This window comes from Myotis daubentonii, chromosome 8 (assembly GCF_963259705.1).
Source record: "Myotis daubentonii chromosome 8, mMyoDau2.1, whole genome shotgun sequence".
NCBI lineage: Eukaryota > Metazoa > Chordata > Mammalia > Chiroptera > Vespertilionidae > Myotis > Myotis daubentonii.
The window spans coordinates 89,427,354-89,450,273 of record NC_081847.1 but is presented as its reverse complement, the minus strand read 5'-3'; the positions used below and the strand labels follow the sequence as shown (position 1 = coordinate 89,450,273).

Here is a 22,920-nt window from a genome sequence, read left to right as displayed (position 1 = left end):
CTCATCTCACTGACTGTCTCTACACAATCAATTTGGAAAGGCTCAGTCCTTTCCCCCACCGGCCTTCCTAGTTGTTCGTCTATTTATATTTGCTAATTTCTGGCACTCAGCGTGTGGCCTTCCCATTTGACCTCCCAATTCAGTGTTTTGCAGAGTCCTGGTAAATCATTCTGATAAACTAGGGTGATCTGAAAGTGAGTCACTTTCCCAGTAGTCTTAGAGATTTGTGAGGGGAAGGACTCTTAGCAGGCTTCTCTTTCTGCATACTTTTGGCTTGTGGGAAAAATACAAATATTGCAGTAAAGAGAGAGAGGAGTTAGCTTCAGTTGAATCAATTATACTACATGAGAGCATAATCAATTCTTATATATGTACTTATATGCCTATATAGTTTTTTGTTTTCAAGCAACAGGAAACAGTTCCTAAAACCAGAAAACAAAAGTGTTCATTCCTTGGTTTTCAGAGAGCTCAGACTCAGGTTCTACCTTTTTGGACCACTATTAGTTTTATCTTTCCAATGATTCCCACAGATGAGTGGGAACTATAGTAACAAGGATCAACATACGATAAAAACCTCCAGGATATCCTCAGTAAAGATTAGAGATTTGTTTTATTCTTTTACACTTTTATTTTTGTTCCATTTTTATGTAAGCCTAACGGTAACCTTAAAGAACCTATAGCAGATTGACTAACAAACGAAACAGAGCATACCACTTCAGAAAATCACTAATTTACAAAGATAGATAAACAAAACAATCAGGAATAAGTTCGTAAGTCCTCACCTATAATAACTCTGATAATTCTCACTTCCTAGACTAGAACATTCTGAATTCCCCAAGAGAGCTCTTTCCTGAGTAGCAGAGGGCTGGTGGGGCCAAATTTAACGGGCACGTTCAGACATTCCCAGAGGACATGCCAAAGGGAGTTGTGTAAGGAAAACAACAAGCCAACCATAATGAACTCATGCACCTGGAAAGTCCTGAATGGTATACCAGCAGGCTCAAGAAGGAGTCTCCTTTTCATTCCCCTGCTTCAGGGAGAAGGCACAACTCAGAATTCTCAAAAGGATCTGCAGTGCATAAAGATCCCTTTTACTGGAGAGAACAGGCTTTTAGAAAGCTGATGCCAGGAAGAGCTGGCCAATATTGAGCTGCAAAGCCAATGCCATGCGCTGGCAGTTCAGGGTAAACACAGGGCGCTCACCTCTCCTTTTCTCAGAGACCCTTGACCTAGAGAAAAGGGTGAAAGATTGAGGGCTCCCGAAAACCCGAAAGATGCTGCACTCATTTTCCTTTAACATTTCCAGCAACTGAGTAACATCAATTCCAATCATTAAAAGTTTGGGTTTGCTTCCTGTAAACGTCAAGGATATTCTTTTTAAATGCGTTTTGTCAAGAAATTCAATCTAAAAATGGAAAGTCTCACATGTGTGCCCTCAGGAAAACAAAGGTCAAGAAGGACTGGTTTGCAGGAAACTGATGATATTAGAATTGTCTTAAATGCTAAGGGTTTGGCATACAGAAAGCCGAGACATATGAAAACATGCTTAAAGTCACTAAACATCCGAGAGATGCAAATAAAGACAATGCACTACCATCTCATACCTGTCAGACTGGCTATCATCAACAAATCAACAAACGACAAGTGCTGGTGTGGATGTGGAGAAAAAGGAACCCTTGTGAACTGCTGGTAGGAATGCAGACTGGTGCAGCCACTGGAAAACAGTATGGAGTTTCCTCAAAAAATTAAAAATGGAACTGCCATTTGACCCTGTGATCCTACTTCTAAGAATATATCCCAAGAAATCAGACAGGATATATGCACCCCCATGTTCATAGCAGCACAATTTACCATAGCTAAGATATGGAAACAGTTTAAGTTCCCATCAGCAGATGAGTGGATTAAAAATCTGTGGTACATCTACACAATGGAATACTACACAGCTGTGAAAAAGAAGGAACTCTTACCATTTGCAACAGCATGGATGGATCTGGAGAGCATTAATGCTAAGTGAAATAAGCCAGTCAGAAAGATATATATCACATAGTCTCCCTCATTTGTGGAATATAATGAACATAAACTGATGAACCAAAATAGATACAGAGACAGAGAAGCACTGAACAGGCTGTCAAACCTCGGAGGGAAGGCAGGGGGTGGGAGGTAAGAGAGCAACCCAAGGACTTGTATGCATGCATATAAGCATAACCAATGGACACAGACACTAGGGAGAGGTCTGGGGGGGGGGGGAAGGAGATGTATGTAATACTTTAATCAATAAAAAATTTAAAAAATGCTAGAGGTTGTCTCCTATCAACCTTGGAAAGTTTTGCTTATGGTTTCCAGAGGCATGAACAAAAAACGACCCAGGTTGTTGGCCTTGCAAAATGAGCTAAATTGAGCCTTGTTTGTATAACTGGACTGTTTGTGTCTCCATTTTTTTAAACAGAATCTGACTGAACTTTCCTCTTTACAGTCCCTGCCCAGACCCCCAGCGACTCACCTGTAGCTTGCTACCATTTTCATGTTCTGAATTGCTATTCCAGAATAAACTCACCGTTTTAGCTTGCTTCAGTTTACCTCTTTAGGTCAATAGTTTTTAGTTTTACAAATCCCAGCCAATGTCAAAGTGGTTTTAAATACCTATATTACAACTTATTTGCAATTCTTAAAATCCTAAAATAACTGAAACCAAAGGACTTGTATGCATGCATATAAGCATAACCAACAGACACAGACACCAGGGGGGTGAGGACATGAGTGGGGGGATATGGGGGGATAAGGACACATATGTAATACCTTAATAAAGAAAAAAAGTCTGATAAGATAAATGGAAGAAATAATCTTTAAGTGAACTCACTGATAAACGTACCCTGACCAATTTCAGTAAAATGGTGGGGAGAAGCCATTTATAGTGGATTAAAGAGTAAATGGTTGATGAGAAGTGAAGACAGTAAATGAACAGAAGCACTTCTTTGAAAATCTCAAGTGAGAATGACATTTCCGAATGCTGGTGCCTAGGGGCAGCACTGTCTGTGTACAGCGCCAGCTACGCATCATGGGCCAGCTCTGGGGATGGGTGAATCTTAAGGCCAGGCCTCCTTCAATTCCTAACTACCGGCCAGGATCCAAAGAACCTTTATAGCCACAAATCCTGAACGTTGGTGGGGAATAAAGATAATGACTGTCAAGATTCGGGCAAACTAGCAATTGCCATACAAATGTTAGTTATTATGGTCATTATTCCTACCATTTGGTCTTGTTAGATTTCCGTCTGCCCAACGGCCCAGTGTATATCAGAGTTGAAAAAAAAAATTGAGAAGTCTGCCCAGTGGAGCTCATGGACGGGAAAGCTCAGCAGTTGACTTACGTCTTATGCATATAATTTACACTTGAGATCCCGGGGATCACACAGCTGCCCCCTGTAGACGGCTCAGTGTGAACTCCCCCATAGGAAGAAAGCAGCCCGGAGTCCTACGCAATTGGATGTGATCGTAACTGGAGGATTGGCTGCTTGCTTGCTTCTCACTTCAGTTGGGTAATTTGAATAAACTCTTCATGCACATTGCAACTGCTGTCATTGTGATAACACTCCCACTTAAAAATCTGGGTTGTTGGGGGCAGACTCTTACCAGCTCTAAACAAATGGAGGTTGGCTAATGGAGGGTTTGAAGGGCACCCTTTCCAGGCTACCAGGTCTCTGCCATGGCAGACTTTCCCTACCGCCACTGTGTTCAAAATTATACAACACCCGGGAGCCGTCCTCTTTCATCCACAGAATCCGTCACTCAGCTTAGTCTTTCTTCTTTCCTGACTCCTTTGCTTTATCAGAGAGAAGCCCTTCACCCGGCCCTCCGATATACATAAATAATTCTCTTTGTGGCTTTTTGATTTGGGGCACCCCATGTTCTATTTTTTAAAAAGGTATTCATTATGTCACTACAGTGGAGCACTCATATGTCTGGCCTTATTCAGGAGACGTCACCGTGAACGAGGCAGAGTTTGAGCTTTGAAGGAGTGCGTAGGGAAAATATTTGAAAACATTTCGCAAGTCCGTGAGTGAAGTGCTAGAATAAAGGCACATGCAGGAAAGTGACTCATCTCCCAAAGGGTGGGAGGTAGCCGGGTGAAGTTTCACAGAGGAAGTGCTATTTAATCAGAGTCCTACAGGATTCTGAGATGTAGACAAGAGGAGGACAAATGTTTTCTCTCTAATCTGTCAGTTTCTTGAGGTCAGTGATTCTGCCTTCCTCAACCTTGTTTCTCAAAGTAGCGGCTATAGACAGACTGTTTGCAGTCCCCTCAAAATTCACTTACAGAAAGCTAATCTCCAATGTGATGGGATTTGGAGATGGGGTCCTTAGGAGGGAGGTCAGGAGGGTGGGGCCTTCCTGAATGGGATTAGCGCCCTTACAAGTGAGACCGTGAGAGCTCCTTTCCCCTGCCCCCACGTGGGCACACAGTGCAAAGACAGCCTCTAAGAACCAGGAAGCAGGCTCTATCCAGGCACCTGCCCATGGGCTGCTCGACCTCCAGAATTGTGAGAAATAATGTTTGTTGTTCAAGCCATCCAGTCTACGGTACTTTTATTCTAGCAGCCGAACAGACTAACAAAGCACCCATTACAGTGATTTGAACACGAGGACCCAAAAAACTTAAGTTAAATCCAAACACTGTTACGTTTCCTTTCTCATCCTGCCTTTGCATTCTTCTTGAACACAGTACAATCTTCAGGGCTGATGTTGCTATTACACTGGCTTAAAAGGTCCTGCAAGCACCGTATCTCCTTCAATCTTTGTCCTACTATTTATGCTGCCTGCTAGGGTCCAGGGGTTCCCAAAGGTGTGGATGGAGTCGGCAAAGAATGTTTACGCAGAGACAGCGTTCAGAACTCTCTAGCTCTCTTTAGTCTCGTGGATCTTCCTGTGCCTGGCTGAGGCCACAGAGAAAGATCCTGAGGCAAACTGAGACTTTATTTTATAGTCAGAGGTAAACAAGGTAGTGGTTACCAAGGTTACACTGTTCTTGTGAGTTTCACTTGTTTTGCTACTTCCTGCACTTCCCTCAGCCCATTAGCTTCCCAGATAAGATCTAGAGAGCCTCATAAGGTCAAGCCTAATTATACTAAGAGGACTGTGCCCTCTAAACTGGGAATTGTTTGTGACTTTACCAACAGGTCAGTCGGAGGCTTAACCCTGTATCAGCTCCCCACAGCTGCCACTGCCAATCCACATCATACTTCCCAGTTTTTCTGTTAATGGTTTGAATTCTGGTGGTCTTCATCTGCTTTATACATTGTCAGATGTATAGCTAATTCAACTTGGTCTCTTAAAAGTTGTTGCTCCCACAAAAATTAAATAATTAAATAAAAAAAGAAAAGGAAGAACTCATGGACACAGACAACAGTGTGGTGACTGTGGGGTGGGGTGGAACAGGGTACAGGGGGGATAAATGATGATGGTAAAGAAAATAAAGAAAATAAAGAAAAATAAAGAAATATAAATGCTAAAAAAAGTCCTGCTCCCTTCTACACTTTTCAGACATCTCTGCAAACTTTAAAGTCAAGAATTCTCACACTTAGGTTAACTGGAGTTGTTTGCCTTCAGAGATGATGTTGGCATGTCATGTAATGCTCATCGTCTATATCCTGCTTAGCTCTCAAGATTTATGTATATGTGTGTAGTTCCTTTCTCCATGGCTCCACATGTGTTACAGGGAATGACTATTCTGATGTCTTAAAAAATAAAAAAATAAGCTAAAGATAACATTTTTAAAACAAAGTCAGAATGTTTGGGGTTCCCAGAATCTATGAAGGAAGTCCCCACGTAAAGGCAATCCTGGGCCTGATCAATCAGGCTGCCTTTCTGTTAAAACAAGCCCCCCCCCCCCCCATAAAAGAAATCAAAGTGGCGAGAGCCAGCGACAGGCAGTGAGTTTTGAGATGAAAGGTATTTAGAGCTCCTTTTTAAAGGCTACAAGGAAATAGGTCAGGAGAGCTGGGCGATTTGCTCAAGGTCACACAGGTTGACTTTGTGAGTGCTTAGTCAATACATCTTTTGGCTTTTGCGTGATGAGATAAAGATCCCTTAAGGATACAGCAAAGAACAACATTGAACAACTCAGACCATCTGCTGGGAAAAGCCAGGCGTAGCAGGATAACCAGGACGCACGCAGCAACTCACAACTGAGGTGGCTCTTTGTAACTCAGTGACAAGCCCAAAGTCATTGCCCAAACAAAACAGCAGTCTTAGCAAATAATTGCTTTTGACTTAAACTGAAGAGAATTTCTTTAGTTCACATTTGAGAAAAGACTCTCGCTGTAGTAGCAAGGGGAAGGGTTAAGTCCATATTGGGAAGGAGCTCTAAATTCCTAGCTCTCTACCTTTTTCATGAAAATGCAATGCTTTCTCCAACTTACTAAATAAAGAAAAAAGAGTGGGGTGTTAAACATGTGTAGACCCACATGAGCCTGTGCTCAGAAGAGCTCTAAGCTTTGTTTAATGCTCTGTTATCAGCATCTTGAAATACTTAATGTTAAAAAGGCCCACATATTCATTTGACATTGGGCTCCCAAAATTACTTAGCCATTTATGGATCAAAGAAAAATTACATTGGTTGTATTTGAGTAGAGGTGAGCAATACTCAATTTGTTCCATACTCTTCTATATGTCACTACCATGTCCAAAGCTTTGCCCACTTACCTTCATTTTCAGTACTACCATGCTAATCCAAATCACCATTGTCTTTTCCTGATATTCATAAATAACTAATATTAGGCAAAATAAACAAAAGTGATAAAGGATATTTTACAATGATAAAAGAGTGAGTCCATTAAGAAGATATACCAATATCAATACCTAACAACAGAGTCCCAAAATAAAGGAAACAAAATTGTCAGAATTGAAGGCAACAGTAAACAATTCAACAATAGTACTTGAAGGCTTCAATACCCTTCTTTCAATAATGGCTATAAAAATTAGACAGATGGTCAACAAGAATATAGGAGATTTAAACACTATAAAACAACTAGGCCCAATATACATTTACAAAATGCCCCACCACCAACAGCAGAATGCACATTATTCCCAGGTACATTCTCCATGAAACATTCTCCAGGACAGACCATGATCTGGATCACAAAACAAGCTTCAATAAACTTGACAGGATTATAGAAATTATATGAAGTATGTTGTCTGGCCACAGTGGAATACAACTAGAAATCGGTAACAGAAAGAAATTTGGGAAATTTACAAGTATGTGGCAATTGAGCACCATACCTAAACAGCCAATGGGTCAAAGGAAATTAGAAAATACTTTGAGGTGAATGAAAACTAAAACACGACATACCAAAATTTTGTGATGCAGATACAGCAGTGCTTAAAAGGAAGTGTATAGTTGTAAATGCCTGAGAAAAGAAGACTTCAAACAAATGTCTTTCCATTTTTCACTGGAAAATAAGAGCAAACTAAACAATGTAAGGAAAATGAAGAAAATAATATGAGAATAGGAATCAATGAAATAAGAGAGTAGAAAACAATAGAGAAAAATCAATGAAACCAAGAGCTGTTCTTTGAAAAGATGGCCGCATTTGACAAACTTTATCTAGAACATCACCAAGAAGAAAAGGGAGAACGCTCAAATGACTAGAATTAGAAACGATAGAGGGGCCATCACTACTGACCTTCCAAAAATAAAAAGGATTACGAAGGAATACTACGAATAACTACGTCAGTAAATTAGATAATTCAGTTGAAATGGACATATTCCTGGAAACAAACTTCTCAAGAGGAATCGGAGAATATAAGTAGACTTTATAGCAAGCCAAGAGATTGAGTTAGTAATCAAAAATTTCCCAGAAAAGCCCAGGCACAGGCCACTCCTGAATTCTACGAAACATTTCGAGTATGAATATCAACACCTCACAAACTCTTCCAAAACATAGAAAAATGTAGACTAACGTTTTAATGAAAACATTCCATCCACAGTAGCATCACACAGAGAAATATTTAGCAGTAAAAATAAAGAGTGTAAAGCTGGCATTATAGAGGCCTGGTGCACGAAATTCATGCACTGGTAGGGTCCCTAGACCTGGCCGGAGATCAGGGCGGATCAGGTTCCCCTCTTCTCCACCTACTCCTTCCCTTGCTCCCTCAGCACCCCGCCGCCATTGGTTGCCCAACATGTCCCACATCGCCCCCTCGTGGTCAGTGCATATCATAGCGAGCAAATGAACTCCCGTTCTCCCGGTCAAACTCCTGAGGGGACACTTTGCATATTAGCCTTTTATTTATATATATATAGATACTATGAGACATAGTTGAAAGAAATTTAAAAAGGATAAAATGAACATAAAGACATTTCATGTTCAGTTATTTCCTCAAAATGTTAAACTCAGAGTTAGCACATGTATGAACCAGTAATTCCACTTCTAAGTATAAGCACAATACGTTGATTACACACACACACACACACACACACACACTTGTAAAGGTTTATATAGTAGCATCATTCATAGTAACTCAAAAGGTGGAAAACATCCCAGTGCCCATCAATTGGAATGGTTAAACAAAATATAGCCTATCCATAGAATAGAGCATCTGGCAGTAAAAAAGAATGCAGCGTTGATACATGCTACAACATAGATGAACCTTGAAAATATGCTAATTGAAAGAGGCCAGACATAAGAGAGAACGTATTATGTGATGCATTCACTTACATGACATGTTCAGACTAGGAGAGTTTCTGGAGACAGACAGTATATTGTACTTACCGGAGACGGTCACTTGCTTCAGTGCTTGTGTCCATTATACAGATTATTAGCTCAGTAGCTTCCAATGCGGACTCTAATGTCACAAGGCCTGTGTGCAAGTCCTGGACCCTCCCTTACGGAGGGGCTTTGGGCAAGTCACTCACCCTCTGAGCCTCCCCAAATAGGCTTCAATCATGTTAGGAAAAAGGGACATGGTGCCTCCGCATTATTTTTAAATGTGGGGCAATTTTAATTTTATAAAAATTTCCTCCAAATGGCAGGATGCACTCGTAATACTGTGTACGGATTCAATGGATATTACACTGAGGGGACTCAATAAGTAGTAGGCATTGTTATTAGTTTATGTTAAATACATTAATTTAATAGATGAATGCTCTTAAAAGTCTAAATTACAAATTGTGTCAATAAAATCTTTAGTGAATGCACTCTATTCCCCCCCACCACCCCATTTTTTGATTTGGTGGTTAAGCTCTGAACTACCTATCAGTTCTTACTTCATATGTAAAGTATTTTTTTTAAATATTAGAGTTTCCAGCTTTATAGCTTTTGTTTATGTTTTCCTTTTCTAATCTCAGATTTGTTCTTTCCTGCATATTTATTGTCCAAATAAAATTAAGACGTGAAAGCAGCTGAGACGGCTCACTGAACCTACACTGGGAACTACATCCCTTTCCAAAATAAGCTCCTTTTCCCTTCTACTTGAGGCACCTCGGGCATGCGCACGTGTGTGTGTGTGTGTGTGCGTGTGTGTGCACTCGCGCACGCATGTGTGTTTTAAGCTGGAGGCAACTGATAGAAACTGACACTCAGGGACCCTGTCCTCGCAGGACCTTTGGTTGTGAGCAGGCCTAGGAGCCCCCCTTCCAGCAGAGTGGCCCCTGCTGAGATGCACAGCAGCTTCCCAATCCTGTGCAGGTACTGACACCATAATGCAACTCCCCCCAAATCTAGTAAAAGCCCACCAAGCCCAGTCAACTTTTAGAATTCAGATTAGTCTTCGTTTTTCAGGCATTTTCAGTGGAAAGAGAGAGGAAATATCAGTTCTCACCGATACTAACAATTCAAATACAAGACTGCGAAGTTTTTGCTGAAACTCACCAATTTTACATCTGTATCTACTTGGCCTCCTGCTGAAAAACCCCAGCTTGCACTGACACCACATAATTATAAGTTTGCTTTGAACCACAATACACAGACATCAGAACCAGGATGCTAAAGTGGTTGCTGGAATAACCTCAGGTTGGTTGCACGCCGGCACGCTGTGGAGCGTGAGTTCTGAGGTCACTGGGAGAAGTCCCTTCCTCTCTGAGGTGATGCCAACCACTCACTCAAACAGATGAGGTTCATTCGCATCGTTTCCCCTCAATATTAGAGATTCTCAGTCAATTTCATTCCTAATTATATAAATACATAAGCTGTTCCAAAGTTAAATTTACCAAACCAAGTATAGAAACAAGTGCAAGCAGAGAATTCTGCCTTATATCCCTTTTCCCGTATCGTTCTCTCTCATCCCTGCCTCTATGTAACTTTTCAAGATATTTTATAAATCCTTCTTGAATGAATATTGGCACACGGACTTCTCATCACCTGGCGCATATAAAGATGTTTTTCATTACTTTTTACAGCTGCATGCTACCCGTGCTGGGATGCACTGTAACCGGAGGGTCCTGGGTATAAGGAAGGACTGTGTATGCATTTTTCATCAAGTCAGTCAAGTTCCTGGGCCTCAAATTTCCAAATTAAAAACTTCAAACATTAAGAAAATGTGTCATTATTCTTGAAGAATAGTACATAACAGCTTTGGGGGGGGAGAATGTAAAACTATTTGTCTTAAAAGGCTATTTCTCTGGTTGAGAATTATTTCCGGTATAAGAACAGCAATCCTCCAGCTGCACAGCAGTGCTACGACTTCCAGAAACAGCAACGGAACAGGGGGCATCCTTGTAGCGAGATGGATGTTCTGTATTAAACGGTCTTGTGTTTAGCAGGTTGGCACGGACTATTGCTTTAACAAAATACTCATTTTCTTCTCTCGGGTTCACAGAATTGACTACCTCCAATGGACATAAAAATCATAGCCTATAATAGAGACTCACCGCTACTGGAGGCGTCACTCAGGCTCAGCAGCCCCCCTCCGAGGCCTCGGTAACTATGGTAACTGTAGGTCCCGTTGCCGTTGATGTACAGCACCTCCTGGGAGCCTGACACCGCGGAGGCCGCGTGCGTGGCCGGGGCCGCCTCCGGTTTGCTCTGCTTGTCGGCTGGCGCGGACTTGTCCTGCAATGACAACAGTCCGTTAGCTACCGAGCCCGGTGCGGTTTGACCGCGAGCAGGACTGTCTTATTCTTACCCATGTCTGCACTGAACAAGGAAAAAACAACCCGAGTCCCTAGGCCAGGGATGGCGAACCTTTTGAGCTCGGCGTGTCAGCATTTTGAAAAACCCTAACTTAACTCCGGTGCCGTGTCACATATAGAAATTTTTTGATCTTTGCAACCATAGTAAAACAAAGACTTATGTTTTTGATATTTATTTTATATCTAAATGCCATTTAACAAAGAAAAATCAACCAAAAAATAAAATGAGTTTGCGTGTCACCTCTGACACGCGTGTCATAGGTTCGCCATCACTGCCCTAGGAAATCAGCACCATGCACATTTTCAACAACTTTGCTAAAAACTGGAAAAAGAAAAAAAAGAAAGAAAGCAAAGCAACAACGTGAGATGCCATTGGCGATGGAGCAACTCCTGATTTCCAACTGAATTTCAGTGTCTGAAGAGAGTCGTTCACAATAGCCAAGAGGTGGAAGGAGCTACATGTCCACGGACAGACGGATAAAGACCTGGTAGAGAAACACGATGGGACAGCACCAGGCCTTGAGGAAAGAGGGAAACCTGGTCACAGCCGACAACACGGATGAACCTTGAGGACACACAGCTGAGTGAGATAAGCCAGTCACAAAAAGAGGAACCTTGCAGGACTCACTTATATGAGGATCTCAAGTAGTCAAACTCAGAGAGAGAGAGAGTAGAAAGGAGGTTTCAAGGGGCTGGGGCCGGGGTGGTGGGGAGTCGTTCACGGGCTAGACTCTCAGCCACGCACCCTTCCTATGACCCAGACCAGCAGCTCCGGGTGCTCTGCTCTCCCTCAGAAAACCACTGGGAAGTACCATGAGCACCGCTGGGCCTGTGGTCACTGGGACTCGGAGAAGAATATCCTATACTGCAAAGCGATTAGGAGGCCCTCGGCAAGGGGCTGGCCTCAAACAATTCCACCGACAGCGTAACCTCCCAGTTTCCTGATGGAAAAGAACTTGGGCAGCATAACAGAACTTCAGTTCCTAGTCTGGGGAAATCTGTGGCTCTTCTGAAACATACCAGCCTACTTTCCTGTGATAAGAAAATGACAAAACAAATACACTCACACGAAGAGTTTCTTAATGATAAGAAGAAAGTGAAAAGGCATTGTCCCCACCATATTTTCTCATTGTTTTTTTGTAGAATAGAATGTGTATTGTTAAACATAAACACACTATACTTAAAATCTACCTCAGTCTTTCATTATTAACTGTTATTTCAAGCCATTGTAACTTCACTGAACACATAATTGATTCCATTAATAATCACAAAAGGCCTTGTAGGGAGTCATTTGTACTTAAAAATTTACATTATTAAGGTTCTTGGCAGCCCACTATAACGTAGAGAAATACAACACATGAAAATTCCAATAAAATCTAGTCTGCATTGTCTTGAGGAAAAGTTTAATGTGAAGTTAATTGATGCTTTTCTTTTGAATGAACACTAATATTGGTTTCAAAGGAGCACAGACTTTAATGGCATAAAAAAGAAATACCTCCTGAAGTCAAATGTTACCTCAGTAAGAACTTTTCAATAATTCTAGTTCCCAAAGTCTCAAAACGACAGCTTGCCCCTGGGTTGCTGTGAAGATTATTTTCAAAAGAGGCTGATATTAATATGTTACAATACTGCATGTCTAGGCAATTTAATCAAACAGAAACATTTCTAACCCAGCTTTCATGAGACGAATTTCAAATCTTCTTTTAAAAATTCCACAACAATAAGGTAGCTTGAATGACCTCCGGAAGTGCACTAGGTAATACAGGTCATTTTCATTCCGATTTCATTGATTAAAAATATACAACAGATTAAGCAGGGGGGGGGGATCTTTTTCCTGCCAAGAACCATTTGGATATTTATAACGTTACTCTCAGGCTGTACAAATTATCAATTTAAAAATTAGCCTGCAATATGTGGTCAGATATTTAATTAACTCACCCCTAACGCCTTGCTTGGCAGGGCCAGGCCAGATTGTTTCTCGGGCCTGATATAACCCACACACTGGATGTTCCCCACCCCTGGATTAAAGAAACACTTATGGTGCCTGCGCTGGTGTGGCTCAGTGGATAGAGCATTGGCCTGCAGACTGCAGGGTCCCAGGTTGTGGGCTCGATCCCTAGTAGGCTGGCAGCCGATCAATGATTCTCTTTCATCAATGATTTTTTCTCTCTCTCCCTCTCCCTTCCTCAATCAATAAAAAATATATTTTAAAAAAAAACACTATGGTGACTTCTATAATTAGGCTCTGGCCTTATCAATAAATACACCCTTCAAGGTTCACCCATGTTGTTGCAAAGGCAAGATTTCACCGTTTATGGCTGAGTAGTATTCCATTGTGTGTGTGTGTGTGTATGCACATCTTTTTTATCATTCATCCATTAATGGACACTTCGGTTGTCTTCATTCCTTGGATTAAGAGGATATTATGCTTAGTGAAATAAGTCAGATGGAAAAAGACAAATCCCTATGATTTCACTCACTCAGATGTGAAATATAAAAACAAAACAAAAACAGACTTATGGAGGCACACAACAGATTTGTGGTGACTGGAGGGGAAGGGGGTGGGGGGAGGGCAAAGCCAATAAAGGTGTATAGTGACAGAGGGAAGCTAGACATTGGTGGTGAGCAGGATGCAGTACATACCCTGCTGGTTGGTAATGCTGCATGCATAAAGCTTATATGATTCCATAAATCAATTTACTTAATTTTTAAAAATTAAATATATCATATATACATAATATATATATTATGTATTTCATATTTTTTAAATGGGCTAATAGGATGGGTGATTACTTGTAGATGTGGGCAGGAATGAAAATGGTTTGGAAGAGTAAACATTGTCTACTCGTGACCCACCCATGAACACACTGTTTGAGAAGGCTGGTCAGTATTCCTTTGTACTCGACCCACAGAAACTGGACAGAGGCAAACTGAAGTTTGCTGAACCTGATCTGCTACTTGGGTTACACAGGTGGTGTTCCTAACCCACCGAAATGCCTAAGGAATCCTTCACTCAAGTATCTTAGACAAGTTTTGTTGCTGTTGTTGTTAATGAGATTTGCTTGATTCCACTCAACTTTCTGAAAGTAGGCTTCCAAAAAGTTAAAATGGGAAGAGTAGAGAGTATTTCCAAAGATCTCTACTTTCTTAGACTTTACCTCTACCATCTACTGACGTTTTCATTAGCTTTTCTCTCTCTATAAAGCTAATCAAAACAATAATCTGACTGCTAGATTCAATAATCCAGTTACCTTTCTTCCGCTTGCCTTTTACCTTGCAGTGTTATAGCAATTGGAGTTTGCAAGGCATCAAACTCCAAGGAGTTTGCCTCAGTGTCAAATTACATTTTTAGTTCATCATTGAGCTGGTCAGGGCACTAGGGACCCACTTTTTAAAAGTAAAGAAACATGCAGAGGCCTCAGATCAGCTTATCAATGCAAAATAGGAAACCCATGGATAATGCTGGCATCATTCGCCTGAACTGTCTAGAGCAGTGTTTCTCAACCTTCCCAATGCCGTGACCCTTTAATACAGTTCCTCATGTTGTGGTGACCCCCATTTTCATTGTGACAAACTGAACATAATTAAAGCATAGTGATTAATCACAAAAACAATATGTAATTATATATGTGCTTTCCGATGGTCTTAGGCGACCCCTGTGAAAGGGTCATTTGACCCCCAAAGGGGTCGCGACCCACAGGTTGAGAACCGCTGGTCTAGAAGCTTGATACTGGACGTCTCCTGCCTTTACATGTTCTTTGTAGTCTATGTAACAGAGCATTTTTACTTAAGTGAGTGCTCTGAACTTCTCCTTCGCTCTATTAGCATAGATGGGCTGAGGGAGTGCAATATGCTTCACGTATAAATTGCTGGAAAACGTGTCTACTTTCTGAAAGCTTCTCTTCTTCCATTGACAGTAATTGTTCCAGAACTAAGCACATCGCTATGCGTTTCCAGGGAAATTCATAAAAGATCAGGGAGAATCAGAGGTCCCATTCAGACTGCTTTCCTAGGAAAAAAATTGCATGCACTCAAAGTAAATGTGCTGATTACCTAGGATAATGAGAGGTGACTTATGATGCCATCAAGCGCGCGCGCGCACACACACACACACACACACTCAGATATGTAATAACACTCAGGAAGTAATTCCTTTCATATAGTTGGAAGCATTCCGCACAGCCTCCTGCAATTGCTGGCCCCACAAATGATTAAAACACCAACACAGAAGATAAGTCCTTGCAAAGATGCTCCCAAACCCACTAAGATAATAAGGACAGGCACATTTTGTCTAAATCCAAGAAGCCATGATCAGATTTGAAATAACAGATTTGGTTTCTGACTTGAGAAACCAAAATCCCCGAGGCACAGCTGTTACCCGGAGTTTTATCAAAATCTCGGAAGAACAGGTTATGTTGACAAACTCTCCTTGCAGCAATATTTTCACACACACATACTCACATGACTTTATAGACAGTAAAGCTTTGAGAACCGTTGCCTTAAAGAAAATTACAAAATAAGCAGGGTCTCCAACTCAAATATGTGTAAAAGAATGGTTGGCAAGAAGTCACCACGTTCACTGCAAAGTTACCTACTCTGACATTCTTCCTGGGGGGCATAACGTTTTATTATTAAAAAATAAAAGTAGAGACTTAGCACCTTTAAATTGCCATTTTAAATGTAATACTCTGCCATTTAGCTATTGACCAAAAAAAAAAAAAAATCTAATTTAAAAAGTAAATGTCTTTTTCTATAGGTCTCTAACATGCAATTTTGAGTTCCTTTATTGATATAACCAAAATGAAAATTTAAAAGGACGGTTTCTTTGAGGTTCTAAAATCTGATTACAGATATAAACCTTTTGGAAATAATTTTGTATGCACATCATAGTATTTTCCCCTCAGAAAAATCTTTCAGTTTTATTTAATACTGACATCAAAGGGAAGTCAGATATCCCTTCCCTGCCCCACACCCTTCCTTCAAACGGAACATCACTGTGGAAACGAGAGAAGTGGAAATTTTGACAACAATCAGAGGATTCCTCAGCAGCTTACTTATCTCAAGTCCTAAGTTACTAGCATATGATCTGAGAATATTCAAAATAAATGTGCGCGCTTCCTTTTTTTCATTTTCATTAACCTTCAAACCCTTTTTGTGGTTTGGAGAGATTGAGGAAAAGAAAAAGAAAAAGAAACAAGAAACTCATGGACACCAACAACAGTGTGGTGATTGCTGGAGGGAGAGTATTGGGGGAGGCAGAGAGGGTAGAGGGGGGATAAATGGAGTTGGAAGGAGGCCTGACTGGGCGTGGTGAACGCACAATACAGTGTACAGCTGTGTTGTGGAACCGTGTACCTGAAACTTGTACAATTTTGTCAACCAGTGTCACCCCAATACATTCTTTCAGTGTTAATAAAGTCTTTCCATTTTAATCCAGCAATGCCAAATTGGTATCTTTAACATTAAACTTTAATATACAGGGTGAAAATAGGTTTACAGTTCGCATGGAAAACACAACAATTAATAAATGGTAATACAATAATCATCTCTGTGTTTTGTGTATTCACAACTGTAAACCTACTTTTCCCCCACCCTGTATTTTAGGTATAAGAAATATGTTCTTCTAATCATATATATATATATATATATATATATTTATTTATTTATTTAATCTACATTTAGAAAAGTTTAAGACATCTTTGAAACCACCCCTCTATTTGCCATTGGGCTGTACTGGTTTTTGTAAAAAGTCCTGAAATCCTTTTTGAATCCCCTTTACAACATTCTCTCTTGGTGATTCTGGCCTGCCCGGTTTCTGGTAGTAACTGTACATCCGTTCCTCCTCCTTCCACTCCCAGCCTTCCCTCTGTGGCTTGTGCCTGAATTTCCTATTGCTCGGGCGTGTCAAGTTTAACATTTTGAAACGGAATGTATCTTCTCTTTGTTCCAGATACCCGTTGAAAAATGTTTAATTAAAAGGCAAAACAACACCTGTTCTAGCACCAGCGTTTCCGGTCCCGGTCAGCACATCATGCCAAGGTTTCTCCTCTCTCGCTCTGGACACCCCGTCCTCTCGGCTCCATCTGGGAAGCTGCCTCCTGGCCGGCCCTGGGCCACGCTCCTGGCTCACCCCGGCTCCGGCTCCAGAAGCTCCCCCTCGCCGGCCGTGATGACCTCTGGCCTGTGTTCACGCCTTCACCTCTGTCTGTATCCTCTCAAATCCATCACGTATCATGTTGGTGTCTCTTTAAAATCTTAGATTTCCTTTCTCCCCTGGAGATGAAAACCCAACGTTCCTGACATCCAAAGCTCCTCAGAGTTTGAGATCAATCTCGCCCACCACACTTTCCGTCACTTCCTCTCGCGCTCTCCATCCTCTGATCGTAAACTAAACTGAAAAATAAAACCTGGCCACTGTAGTTTTCGGAGCCGCCTGAGTTGCCCTGTATATGCACCAGTGAGCAGCAAGTTTCTCATTATTGTATGTATTCTATCCTACCAGGGTATTTTGTCATTTAATTTTTAGTCTTCTTTTCAGAATTTTAGCACATGCATGTAATATTAAAAACAAACTACATTTTTAAAGTTTTTTTAAATCATTTTTTGTACTTTTTGTGTGAAATGAAAAAGTATTATTTAGATAAAGCAGGCTTAGAAATGGCTTTCATAAAAAATAATGGGAAATATGGAAATATGGTATTTTCCTGTTTCACGTCCTTACTAACCTAAATTTCAGATTGACAAAAGGTCTTTCTTGCTAAATCTCTAATCTAGCCTCTAGAGCAGTGATGGCGAACCTTTTGAGCTCGGCGTGTCAGCATTTTGAAAAAGCCTAACTTGTGCCGTGTCACATAGAGAAATTTTTTGATCTTTGCAACCATAGTAAAACAAAGACTTATATGTTTGATATTTATTTTATATATTTAAAATGCCATTTAACAAAGAAAAATCAACCAAAAAAATGAGTTCGTGTGTCACCTCTGACACGTGTGTCATAGGTTCGCCATCACTGCTCTAGAGGGCCTAAAAAAAAATACGTAACACAAAAACCAACCAAACAAACAAAGAAGAAGCAGGGCACCTATATGAAATTTCCTCTCTCTCTTCTCTGGTATACAATTATTTTCATGAAAATATGCAAGAAAACCACATAGGGAATAAAAGGTAACCGATGAGAGAAAAACAATTCGACTGTATATACATTAGTCCTTTAGTTTTCAGATTGCTATAGATCAAGCATGTCAAACTCGCACCAGCGGGCCACACGCCTTGTTTGACATGCTTGCTACAGATAAAATACCTTGAGCCAAATATCCTATTGAAGATGGGGAGTCTAAACAGTGCCAACACCATTACATTCTAACAATTAGTAAATTCCCTCCAAGCAAGATTCGAACCATGATAGTTGTAGCCATATATCTTTAGCCATGAAACATTGCAGCTGTACTAAAAATTCAGAAAAAAATGCTTTGTATGTTAAACTTCGAGAGGCATAGTGTCAGTTGATAGACTTTTTAGAGCAGTTCACCATTAGCTGTTACATAAAGATCCTATTAACACGGCGATGTCAGCAGATTAAGGCTAATACCCACATAATGGTTATCTAGAGTATGATGCTGGGCAGCAAGAGGTACATTATTTTATCTACAATGTAATCAAATCCGTGATCCATAAAGGGGATTTATAAAGGGATTTAATTAGTTTCTTCTGGGTCATGACTGATAACAAAGCTACATGTTTAATTTATGTTGTCCACATAATATGTCTATATTATGGATTAATGCTCAACTAAACTCACGGGTATTAACCTGTTTTGACTAACATTTTCATTCAAATCAAGTAAAAAATAATGCATGCCACTTTAAAAGATAAAATAAGAGAAACAAACTGACTTTCTTTTCACGTCCGTGGCTATGTTTTCCCAAAGCACAAGGTCAGGCTACAATTTATGTTAAAATGATGGTTGGAAACATTGCCACAGATTGCTAATAGAAGCGTAAGTCAACAAAACTCAGGGAGAGTACTTTAAAAGTGACTTCTCAGATCCTATTTATTTACTCCAGATGTCAGTTACCCTGAATCCAATGATGCAGATGTAATAACCTAGTTATCAATAAGAGAAAATGAGCAAAGGGAATGCCAGATTTTACAGACGTGCCATCGGTGCAGCGTGGCCAGAAAGCTGCAATCTACAAGCATGCCCAGTAAAGTCTGGGTGGTGCTGGGGAGGTTCTTTCCTGTAAGTCACACTGGGAACAGGTCAGTGGCCAAAGTAGGTGTGGCCACCACATGCTCAGAGATTTGAGATACATAAGCTCTCTTGGTTCTCCTGTTGTGGGGGGCACGCTCCCTCGGCTCCCCTGCATCTGCCCACATGGCTCAGAGCCTGATGGACCCACACACTGGACTGCTGGACGGGAACTAGCCGGATGCTCTGCCGGACCAGCTCCCCGTGAGAGGGATGCTCCGGACACTGGCTCTGTTTCCGGCTCCGCTGAATTGCCAAGCTGCAGCACTTCCAGGACTGGGTTAAGGGAAATGGGACTTAGCCAACATAGGGGTGCAATTCCACATAAATAAAGCTTCCTACCCCATCTCATCCTCCCGTGAGGGCCTCCAGAAATGCTGATTTCAGCGGTACCCCAAAAACCTCACTCCCACTAGCAGCGGATAAGTCCCACCCATCTATCCGATGACACTTCTGAGTATGGTCTTGAGAGTTTTCACTTTGGACTTAAAGAAGATTAGGCTGAACTGGCCGACAGACACTTGAAAAATAAAAGTTAAAAAAAAAAGTTGGTCATGGCTATTTTCGTCCTTTTCATGTCCTTTTGAGCAAGTCTAGATACTTGACTAACGATGCTGTTTCAATGCCGATGTTGGGAGGTAATCATAGATGGTTTCAAAATGAGAAGCAGGTGAGCCGGCCTGGTCGCCGGAGCAAAGGAACGACTCCTCCCCATGGTCACGCCAACAGTGGGTTCCTTCGGCTCCTTCTGATGGCCATTATGATCAATCATTCAGCAAACATGAGTCCACCTGAACTGTACACCTTGCAGGAGCCCTATAGCTGAGATCTGAATTCCTACAGGTTGGAATAAAAGCTTACGGATTATTCTAATTTGGTTTCAACTGGGCATAAAAATTACCCAACCAGTCTGAGTTTTCAAGTATATTAATTATGAAATAGTCAAATTAAGGTAATTATAAAAGCCATAAAAATGGTGAGGCCCGAATCGAAGAGTGATAATGCTTTTACATTAATGTGAAATTAAGTTTTAAAGGGAACATGCATCAGACAACGGGAAGTAATCTAACAATAAATAACCTTGCGATGAATTTAAAACACATGGCTTACGCCTGACCACATGTGGGCGTTACATGAATACAGACGTAAACGCTCTGCTGTTAAAAATGCTCCCCTCACCAGTCCTGCTTCTGTTACTCACAACTTAGTTATGTGAAGTGCTCCTATTTAGCACGGTGACTGTGGGGGTAGGGTATGTAGAATATGTAGAAAGAGAAATACCACTGTTGGCATATTTCTTCATAGATCAGATATAAAGTTTATAATTGTTTGCCTCTACAACGAGAAGTTCATTTGTTATTCAGGAAGTCATTAATTTTAAGAAGTTCTCTGACTTATCAAAAATATGCACACGTAAACACACTAATGTTCTTGAGTGCCACCTGTGTTTGCAGATTAGTGGCTCCCTTCCTGTAGATGCTGATTATATAACGGCCGTCAACTCCAGGATAAATTTTGGTAGAATCAGTCTGACTAAGTTTCTCTTTTCCTTCCATTCTGATTCTCTCTGCGTCTCTTCCTTTCCCGGAAAGATCTCATCCCATTTAGGTCTTCCTCAACCCTCTTCTGCACTGAAGACCTCGAAATCTAAACCCACATCTATAATGAAGACCTGTCCCCGGTCCACATTTTCAGCTCTTTACGGGATATACACTACATGCGCAGAGGGGCTTCCCACTCAGCTTGTCAAATTGAACACTGGATCTTCTCACGTTCTCACTTCTCAGCCATAATTTGCTCTGCCTCCTGAATTCTTGATCTCGATTCGTGATGCCTTCATTGATACAGTCTCCTGAGCTGGAGGCCTGTGTCATATTCAACAGGCACCCTTTTCATGATCTCCCACGCACAACCCAGGACAAAGTCTTATTCAATCACTGTTACTGGTTAGCGAGTTGTCTAAACAATGTTCTACCAAATGTCTTCTGTTCGCTAGGCTGCACACAGCGGGTGCTGAGACTCTATCGTCAGATTAAACAGACGGGATCCCTGTCCTCGAGGGGCCTAGAGCATGCAACAGAAGACAGACAAGAGGAGAGGAAGAAGTGAAAAAATATAAGTTCAGACAGTGATAACCGTTAATAAAATAATACAGGATGATATAAAAAATGATTAGAGATGGATGTCCAAGGGGGAAGGCCTTGCTGAGAAATATACATGAGCCAATTAGCCAAAAATGGAATGATAAAAAGGAGGCAATCATGTGATTTAGATGTGTGTGTGTGTGTGTGTGTGTGTGTGTGTGTGTGTAAACGGAACACAGAAATCCATTCTACACTTGTCCTGAAACGTTTCTCATATCCAAAGACCTCGGTGATCCCCAGGGTTTAATTATGTCATGGAAGCATTCACATAGCTTGGTCTAACCAGTGATACTGTTCTAATACCCAATGCTTCTCTGTGGCAACAGAATTGAGAAATATTCAAATAAAAGTACCCTGTTTTCATGTTTCCTTCATACAAAATACTATAATGGATGCTAAATATTGATATTTTTTGCATCCACAGTAAATATATCTGTTTTTAGGTATATCTTCAGATGTTTATAAGCAGAAACTCAAACTTGTTTCTTAATCTTGTAAAATTTGCTAACCGCACTAAACTGTAGCTTCAATTACAAACACCATTCAGTTATTACGAAGGCAGGGCTGTTTTTATCCTAAAACAGCCTTTAAAATAAAAATAAAGAAAAGTGCAAGACAATGAAACGGCCCGGGATATTTCCCCATGAATTCAGCATCATCTTCACTCAGAACTCCCCGGGGGTGGACTGGCTGCTAGTTTCAGCCCAGGCGCTGTGCAGGAAGCTGGGTTTGCTGACCAGCAGTGTTTCCTGTCCATACAGAATTAGCAAGGTGATTAATACTTTTAATTTCCAGGGGCCTACATTATGCAAATGAGCTAAACCTTCCTCCTGCTCTGCCTCTGTGAGCCTTCCCACGGGAATGAGGGCACAGTCCTGCCTGTGACCCCGGGAGCAGCTTGTGAGACACCCTGTTTTCGGTCAGGGGCGCACCCACAGCTGCAGTTAAATGTGGGGGCTCACCCTCCACTCCTTTTCTGTCCTGGCGCCTTTGGGCTAACAAAGGGACACAGTTCTGTCTGCCCTGCAGAATCCATCCCAATAGGCTCACATTCATCTTTGTAAAGCTTTTTGAGGACCGTAGAGTGAAATGTTAATGGGGAGAGTATTTAACACCACCACCGAGAAAAGAGAAACAGTCTGAGCCTCTTAAATTCCACAGAAGACTAACATCGCAGTGAGGCCCTGGTTCCACAGTGTGCTTGTCAGCTGTGTGCCCGCGGGTGCTTGCTGGCGGCTGCCTTCCCACCCACTGCTTTCAAGTCTATCATGAGGCGTGGGCTTTCAGGGTGCTGAGTCCCAGGCACCCTTCACTTTCAGAGACTAATTAATTAACTAGTTAATTTTTTTGCCTTATAAATATCATCCCAGCTTAGAGGCTCTGGCCCCATTTACAAACTAAACA

General features: G+C 41.2%; 1 protein-coding gene across 4 annotated transcripts in view; it reads right to left on the bottom strand.

Annotated features, from left to right (window-relative positions):
• Positions 1 to 22,920, bottom strand: part of NOL4 (nucleolar protein 4) — a 216,999-nt gene that overhangs the window by 10,921 nt on the left and 183,158 nt on the right. For all 4 annotated transcript variants that reach the window (XM_059707375.1, XM_059707378.1, XM_059707376.1 and 1 more), the window contains one exon: positions 10,864 to 11,044. In XM_059707375.1, coding sequence (XP_059563358.1) covers positions 10,864 to 11,044 — 181 coding nt within the window. The remainder of the gene's footprint in view (positions 1 to 10,863; positions 11,045 to 22,920) is intronic.